The following is a 9188-nucleotide window of genomic DNA, read 5'->3' on the forward strand; positions in this document are numbered from 1 at the left end:
CTCCCCCCACCCCCCACTCTCCTGCTGGTAAAGCTCACCTTAAATGATCACTCTTGTTACAGTATGTATGGTAACACCCATTGTTTCATGTTCTCTATGTATATAAATCTCCCCACTGTATTTTCCACTGAATGCATCCGATAAAGTGAGCTGTAGCTCACGAAAGCTTATGCTCAAATAAATTTGTTAGTCTCTAAGGTACCACAAGTACTCCTTTTCTTTTTGCAAATACAGACTAACACGGCTGCTACTCTGAAACTCCTCAGTGTGGGCAGCTTCCTTGCAGACAGCTTCTTTCCCTGGGTCGGAGTGCAACCTTGTCCCCCTTCCGGCCCAGAGTGCGTGGGGAAAACAGACCCCAGTGCTGCTCCTGCTCTGCCAGCTGCCTTGGGCTGGCAGCCCCAGCGTCTTCACTCCTAGATGTAAGTGGCTGCCCCACACGTGGAGGAGGGAGTGAAGATGTGGGGAGGGGGACAGTCAACCCAGATGTGCCTACCTTTAAGATCATGGCACAGTACAGTACAGTATTTGGGGTTTTTGTTGTTGTTGTTGTTGTTTTCTCTCTGCTGCTGCCTGATTGGTTACTTCCAGTTTCACATTTGTTGACTGGTCAGTCCGTAACTCTGGTGTTCAGTATCTCTGAGGCTTTACTGCATGTCATAATCATCCCAGGACTTTGTTAGGGTTTCCAGAGGCTTTTTTGACCAATCAAACAAGAAAAACTACTGTTTTGCAAGAGAATAGAATCAAGTTGAACAATGAGCTGAGGAGAGTAAAGCAATGGGAGTTGCAGGCAGTGAGAGGAGATTCAGTAGTAAAAGTTAAGTTCCATCAATGAGGAAGAAGTAATAAGCAGCAAAGATTTGATGTGGAGGAAGTTACCAGTCAGGACCACCCATCTCATTAAAGTGAGCTTATTGTCATGTACTCTCATTAATGCTGGTCCAGTATGAATGAACTAGTCATGTGAAACCAAACACTGTGGAAAGTGCTGACTAGGGTTTGAGGAGGGAGTGTGATGTAGGAGAGGATCTCAGTTTTAAGAAGTGGCCCACAATATTTTGAGAAATAAGAGACACACAGCATTGTAGTATTTCCTTTTTATTTCTCCACTGACCAGATTCCCTGTCAGATGGCACATTTTGCTTTTGTTTGAATTGTTCTTATTTACTGAGTAATGCCATTACTTCAGTGCCTATATTATATTTAAAATGGAAGATCTCCATAAACCTTGAGATTGGCTTGCACTCATCTGTTTTTTTTTATGGGGAGACTTCCATGGAATTGTACAGATCCTGGGCTAGAAGTAAACCACAGCCTCTTAGGGATAGTATGTTTAAAAGCAAAAAGACAGAAGCAGGCCTACCTGTCAGCATGACTATTTCAGAACCACAAATTATTTCTTTACTACTTCCTTACAATTACAGAAAAGGAAACTAGGCAAAGGATGATCCGTTCATCAGTAGCTGATTTGGCTAAGAACCAAAACATATGTGAGCAGCTACTCCTTAATGGCTGCTGTGCTTGCTTTGGCTGTAACATACTGTTGTGCAAATCAGTTTTAATAGTAAGGGTGAACAGCTTTAGCAAAGAGACATAGTAAACTTACTGGCCAGATTATTGAAAAAATTAAAACATCTGTCTCTGCTCCAATATAAAATGCCACAGAAAAATCTAACACTCATGGTGTTCTTCACCACTCTTAAGGGGAAAAAACATGGATATGATAGTTCACTCCAGTTGAAGCAGATGCTTTTTTTGTTCAGACAGCTGCTTAGATAAAACAAATGTGTAACGATCCAACACTGCTTTTAAGGATTGTGTAGGGTTAAGGCTTGTTTACATTATCGAGTTATATGGTGTGTCTGAATATTACACTTATAAGGGGAGAGGATAGCTCAGTGGTTTGAGCATTGGCCTGCTAAACCCAGGGTTGTGAATTCAATCTTTGAGGGGGCCATTTAGGGATCTGGGGCAGAAATTGGGGATTGGTCCTGCTTTGAGCAGGGGGTTGGACTACATGACATCCTGAGGTCCCTTCCAAGCCTGATATTCTATGATTCTATGACATGCTTGTGAACACAAAGGGGCCTGGTCTATGCTGACCGGTCAGTTGTGCTCAGAATTGTGTCATCTAACTTGACAATTCACACTCATGTTTGAACCATAAAAGGTAATGTACACAAGCCTGATTTCTATGCCTGTTGCACACATTCACATGCTAACATATTTTTTTTGTGGTGGTCACAGCTTGGATTTCTAAACAATAAAACATTGATGGTTTGGGTAAACCCTGAGTATTTAGCTATCACCTGTTACTTAATCCCAGACTTCTGAAGCTTGGAGACAACATTGCATGTGGTGGTGTATTAGGGTGACCAGACAGCAAAATGTGAAAAATCAGGACAGGGGGTGTGTGGAAATAGGAGCCTATATAAGAAAAAGACCCAGAAAGATTTTATAGGACTGTCCCTATAAAATCGGGACATCTGGTCACCTTATGGTGTATTTTGGCACTTTTAAAATCCCTACCTATTGTGGCTATGTGAGTTAGGAGCACAAATCACATAGACTTTCAATGGGACTTGGGTGGAATTTTCAAAAGTACCTAGGTCCCATTAAAAATCAGTGGGGCTTGTATTGCGTAGTCACGCTGGCACGTTTGAAAAGCATCCCCCATGACGATAGGTGCTGAATAAATACACGTCAGTGTATTTGTACACACCCTTTATTTCTTGGCTGGACTGGCTTGTGACCTTTTTTACCACCACTGTGCAATCAGTAACCCACGCATATTCTTTTTTTCTCTTTATTGATTAACTTTGAGTGCAAGCAGTTAGGGTTCCCAGTACTGTCCAATAGGTGCAATATTCTTATTCCCTCCAGGAAACACCAGGAAATATGGGTTCTTAACATAACTAGGATTAACACTACAGGATTACTTGTCTTTTGTAGGAAAGTGGAGAACGTCAGAAACTTTGTTAAAGGTGACTCTGAAGAATATGGCACCATATTTAGACATTTCAAAGTAGATCGCCTTTTAACATCTTAAGATACTTTTTTTTTTGAGCTAGCTCCCTTCTGAGTCTGAACAGGAAGAAAAAGAGCAAAGCAAATACTATAATAACAGAAAATATTTCTAAAAGATGGCTAATGATGGCAAGAGTGTAGGGCAAAATGGCTTGCCAAACGCAATGTGTTAGCAAACATTCAGCTTCAGTGCTAGAGATCTCCAAGATGGAGATCATGGAGCAGCATTTGTTGATGAGGACAAAAAAAATTCAGAGTTATTAGTTGCATGTACCTATTGAAGTAATGCTCTGCCAAGGATTTTGGAGAGTAGGAATCCTCACAAATTTTAAACAGTGATGGAGGAATTGTTTGTCTGTAAGACATGGGCTAATGGAATAGCAAAAGTAGGAAGTCTGATGGGTTCTGCAACCGTTTGTGGGAGAGAAAGTTGAGACATTCCTGCATTGGAATAGCTCACTGAACTTCATGGAAAACTAGAATTGCACAGGATGGACAACTGAGACTATAAAGTAAGTAATGACTCATTTTCCTGCTTGATATCTTCAATAGGCAGTTGAATGTTTTGAGTCATTGCAACGTCAAACTAGTTCTTTTGCTCACCAGAACGATTGCTGTCATCCAAACTTCAATCAGAAAGGGTTCTGTCTATGTAAGCGCTACTAGAGCTATGCACTACAGAAATAAGAGATGATGCACCAAGCCCCTGAAGACAATGAATGCCAGTGCAACCATGGATACACTGGGTGTAATACAACTTGTGAAGACATACCCAAGCTAGCTTCAATATAGCTAGCTCAGGTACCAGTAGCACTGAAGCTACTTCAGTGTGAACTAGCCATGTGAGTAATTGCCCAGGGTTTCAGGTGAGCTTCTGCAGAAGCTTCACTGCTCCAATACTCAAGCTAATTATATTAAAGGTAGCTTATGGATGTCCACATGAGCTGCAGTCACAACCTATAATATTGCTCATACCTTCTTTTTATGAAAACTGTTTGAAGCTGAGAAATCTTGAAAATAAAGTATATCAGAACCAGGAAGAGGATAAGCTTTGGTCCAAGACTTTCTGAATGACAATTGGTTTCACTTTGTGAGTTGAGGGAGATGTAGTGCAGGGCTGTCCTTACCCATATGCAAACTATGCGGCTGCATAGGGCACCAGGAAATTTGGGGCACCTACACAGCTGTGTGCTGCTCCAGCGGCCAGCCTGATCCTCTGGCCGGCTCAGAATGCTGCCCCCGCCCCTGCTCCCCCTCTTCCCCAAAGCCTCTGCCCCGTCCTGCCTCTTCCCACCCCTGCTCTTCCCCAGTCCCACCCCACTCCACCCCTTTCCCAAAGCCCCCTCCCCTGCTCCACCCCAGCCCTGCCCGCACTACACCCCTTCCCCTGAGCTACATCCCAGGGGACTGCAGCAGGGATTGGATGCACTCTGCATTTACCGGGCAGTGGGAAGTGGAGCGACCCAGCCCCAGTCCAGTCCACTCCGCTCCACCGGCTCCCAGCCATACCACCAGTGAGTGCTGGGGGCAGTTTCCCCCTGCCTCCCAAGTCCCAAGGCTGGGAGCCAGGGGAGCAGAGCAGAGTGGGCTGGGGCTGGGTCACTCCACTTCCCGCTGCCCCATGAGTGCGGGGTTAGGCCCACCCTGCAATCACAAGCTGTCATGCTTGGGGGCGGTTTCACGACGCCCCAGCCTGCTCCTGCCCCCTCTCTGAGGCCTGGGGCAGCCCTCCCCTTTGCAGGGAGGCTGCGTAGGGCACCAAAATGTCTAGGGACGGCCCTGATGTAGTGAATGTGATTCTGGAAGATGAAAATGGGACCTGTGGGTTAGATTCAAGGCCAGATCCTCATTCAGCCAAACTCCATTAAGTCAATACATCCTTGGAGTCAATGAAGCTAAATTGAGTTACATAGGCTGAAAATCTGGCCTGTGTATAGCCTAATTAGTGCACAAGGAGTCTAAGGTCTCTATGTTCCTGTCCTTACAGTATTAGGATACATCTGGAACTCAGTACAAAACAAGAACTAGTGTTGCAGTACATTAGGCCAGTATTTAAGGGGTTGTATAAAAGATGAAATCACATTAAATATCCATAGCTGCGTTGTTTGCTTTATTTAAATATAGAAACTTTGCTCAATTTCATGTAGACACATTATATTACCATATGGATTGTAGCATGACATAGTACTGGTTCCTAGATGTGTATTCCCAGATAACAATGGTGAGATCTGTACTATTCTGTAAAAGAAGTCCTTGTGGGACCAGTGGATTGTATGCTACAAAATACAGCTAATATGGCAATTCAAGTAAGTATCCTCATGAATGCACACTTGTTGCCAATTTACACAGAAGGACTGTTCTTTAGTACTTTAAATATAATAACTTGGTACATAAACAGGTGCAAGAATTTTAAAATGAATTTTATTGCATTTATTCTCACAATTAGACTAAAGCTGTAAAGTCCTGTTGAATTATAACTGATAAATGCAGTGGACAAAAGCACGTACCACACAATGTAGGGACACATTAGGTAATAGCTTATAAAGCATTGATTTAGAGCTGTGAGCGACTAAGAATTTTAAAAAAAGAAAAGGAGTACTTGTGGCACCTTAGAGACTAACAAATTTATTAGAGCATAAGCTTTCGTGAGCTACAGCTCACTTCATCGGATGCATTTGGATGAATGCATGATGAAGTGCATTCGATGAAGTGAGCTGTAGCTCACGAAAGCTTATGCTCTAATAAATTTGTTAGTCTCTAAGGTGCCACAAGTACTCCTTTTCTTTTTGCGAATACAGACTAACACGGCTGCTACTCTGAAACCTAAGAATTTTAATAAAATCTAGCACCCATATAGCATTTTACATGTTCAAAGCATTGTAGAGACTTGAGATGATTTAATTAATAAAATAGCCAGTTCAACAAAATACTCGTAAGATGTAAGTGACTTTGTTTTCTCTCACAAAAATGCATTTTGGGACAGCTGGTTGCATTGTGACGTGGCTCCAGCTTGAGAGTTTGTAACGTCCTACTATGCAGACTTATAAGAGACAAGCACAGTGGTTAATTTGTAATGAAAGAGGTGATGGGACTCAAGCAATTTTTTTATGTTCATAACTGATGCAGCAAGCCCAGAGGTGCCAGGGCTATGAACTGCCAAGTCTAGAGGTGAGTCCTGGCAAGCCCTGGCACAAATTGAGCACTGGACAAGCATTTCTACTCAGGTAGAATCTAGCACATCAAGTTCAAAACAAAAAAGAGGATTTTTTGAAACTTGGCTTTTATTTGTTGAATAGAAACTTGACTAGATAGAGGCTATATTTTCCAGCATCAAAACATTTTACAATGAATCTACCCAGTACTGCAATCAAACCTGCACAAAGGGAGTTGTGCACCTGTAGAGAGCTGATTTCAATGGTACTGCATGTGGGCTAAAAGGTCTTCCCATGTATGATCAGGACCCTTTTTTGGATAGCGAATGAACAAGAATACTCAATTCTGCAATTCTAAAAATCAGTATAACCAAACAAGGCTGGTTATTGGCAGTTCAGCAGTAACTCTGTGCAAGCACATTCCAGATAGAATTGTACGCAGCTTATTCCTGTGCACATAATTACAAAAATCGTTTGTATTGGAGTTGCTTTTCATTGTGGTGACAAAAAAGTGTGCTTGTTTAAAAAAAGAAAGTTAAAATGCATTTGAAAATATAGTGAAGTTATCCAGTCTGAATGGCGGTAATGTGGTCATACTGCTCCAGAACTGGACTGAGTCTAAGGAGAATTAACCTGAGATCATGAACACTGAATCAAAACCAGGTGATGTCAGACATGGAGTCTGAATTTCCAACAGTTTAACTACCAAAAACATCTGTTTCTGTTAGTTTGTAATTCCACCTTTTTAAAAAAGTGTTTTAAAAGATGTGAACAATTTTACAAATTAAAAGAGAGTCCCCAGCACATGTATTTGTAATTACCTCGTTTAGTCTGTGTGTTTAATCAGTTTGAATTGAGAATGCCATGTACATCTGATTTCAATCTGAAGGAGCCAGTGAGTATTAGACAGTTACTCTTCTTGCATCTGCCAGAATATTCCTGCGCCAAAAAAAGGATAGAACTAACACCAGGATATTTTCTAAAGAAGCCACTTGACTCCAATTAAATGTTTAATTTCCTTAAAATATTGTTTTGGATTTAAGTCTTTGTTCTGTTCTGTAATTGGGATTTTTTATGTAGTTTAGGAATATCACTTGTAGGTTGGATGTGCTCCAGCATCCAGCTGGCATTGCAAGGGACTATAGGGAAGTGAACAGCATATTCTGTGGTTGCTACGCTTTGGGTAGGACTCGGAGCGGGGAGTTCATGGATGTGGTTCTGTCCGGTTTTATTCCTGATAAAGATATATTTTTCAATGACATTTGAAAAGTGAGGAAATTTGTAAAATGTATAGTCTTGCTTTCTTGATGTACAATAAGAGGCTAGCAATCTCTGTGGCTATCAGGCTACTGTGATGTTCTGTATCATGGGGCAAATTGTGAAGTCCTTCCCAGGCAAAAATTTCATTGGCTCAATTGAGGGAACTGAGTAAGGTTTTTGTCCTTTGGCCTGTTGCAGGCTACTGTGTGACAGCCTCTTAGGCTCTGTGCAAAGATTTAGGCATGCCCTTAACTTGGGGCAGTGAGTGGGCCAATTTGAGTCCAGGGGGACTACTCACTTGCTCAAAGTTAAGCATGTGCGTCTACACTGCACATACCTTACAGCGGCACGTAGATTTACATACACTGCACACACCCCAAGCATGAGTATACATAGCAGCATAGATGGTGAGGCACAGCTTAGACAAGTAGCAGAGAAAGACACCAGAACCCTGGGCGTATGTACAGGGCTCTACTTCTCCAAGCAATGCCTCTCTTGCTGACACTGCTGTTTTTAGCAGTGTATTGTTCCATTGCCTCCCTGCTGCTGGGGTCTTTCCCCTCCACAGGGAAAGACTCTGGCAGTGGGGAAAGGCTCTGGCATGGCGGGAGGCAGCGGAGAAAGGCTCTGGCAGCTTCTCACTGCCTCCCCCTGAGCAGAGCCTTTCATGGCTGCATATTGCTACACATAGCAGTGTGGATGCAGCCAGCTTCTCACTGTGGTATGAAGCTACACATAACCTACCCACTGCTGGTAGTTGTGTGCTGTACACTTACATATACATAGCCTAAGTCTTTGCAGGATTGGGATTTTACCTGTGATGTATATTCTTCCCTCACATTTTTAATAACTTGATTTCCCCTCTTTTGGGGAATTTTTTTAAAAAAATAAATCCGGTAGAGAAATCATTGTGAAATTTTAGGGCACTTACAGCTAATCAGCATAGTGATGAGAGCTGAAAATCTCAAGTGATTTGTTAGACTAAATGAACATAAAAGTAAACCTGAACCTTGTGTGCCACAAGCTTACATCTGGACCAGTGATTCCCTTTTTAGTGTCTGCCCTAATTTCTCAAGGCCAAAATCCCTGGAATAATTCTGCTAACGTCAGTGGAGTTACCCCAGGGCTGAATCTACCCTAAGGTATCTGAAGTATTTATGTATTAACCCCTAGGCTAGTAGTCCTTAATTAGGCCAATGTTTAACTAGCAGTTTCTATTAATTATATGAATTGTGTTTAATGTGTTTGTTACAATATTCAGGACAAAATTATTAACATTCTGTTGTCCCTTTCTTCCTCTTCTAGAGCTGCTGGAACTGTGGCCGTAAAGCTAGTGAAACCTGCAGCGGTTGCAACACGGCGCGATACTGTGGCTCATTTTGCCAGCACAAGGACTGGGAGAAGCATCACCACATCTGTGGGCAGACCCTCCAAGCCCAGCAGCAAGGAGAGACACCAGCAGTCAGCTCCTCCGTGACACCCAACAGTGGGGCAGGAAGCCCCATTGACACACCACCAGCAGCCACTCCTAGGTCAAGCACCCCTGGGACTCCATCCACCATAGAAACGACTCCTCGTTAAAACTGAACTCAAAATTGTTTGAAACAAAAACAAAACAGAAAACAAAACCAATTCCTCATCCTCAGATGCTCAAAGATTTTAACTGAACTATCATATTTCAGTACATCAGTAAGAAAGAACTTACTGTATCTTGAGGTAGTAGTAAAATACAGAAGGCCAGTAACG

At 42.4% G+C, this 9188-nt stretch overlaps 1 protein-coding gene across 13 annotated transcripts in view; it reads left to right on the forward strand.

The window, feature by feature from the left end:
- The window catches only part of RUNX1T1 (RUNX1 partner transcriptional co-repressor 1), a 144315-nt gene that overhangs the window by 131492 nt on the left and 3635 nt on the right, over nucleotides 1–9188 (forward strand). For 12 of the 13 annotated variants that reach the window (XM_038388544.2, XM_043507624.1, XM_043507619.1 and 9 more), the window contains one exon: nucleotides 8748–9188. This exon is cut by the window's right edge and continues 3635 nt beyond it. In XM_038388544.2, coding sequence (XP_038244472.1) covers nucleotides 8748–9023 — 276 coding nt within the window. In that variant the 3' untranslated portion in view covers nucleotides 9024–9188. Of the gene's footprint in view, nucleotides 1–234; nucleotides 4103–8747 lie in introns of those variants that run through there. The other variant, XM_043507622.1, reaches the window with a different exon arrangement.

Source organism: Dermochelys coriacea, chromosome 2, assembly GCF_009764565.3.
Source record: "Dermochelys coriacea isolate rDerCor1 chromosome 2, rDerCor1.pri.v4, whole genome shotgun sequence".
NCBI classification, from domain to species: Eukaryota; Metazoa; Chordata; order Testudines; family Dermochelyidae; genus Dermochelys; species Dermochelys coriacea.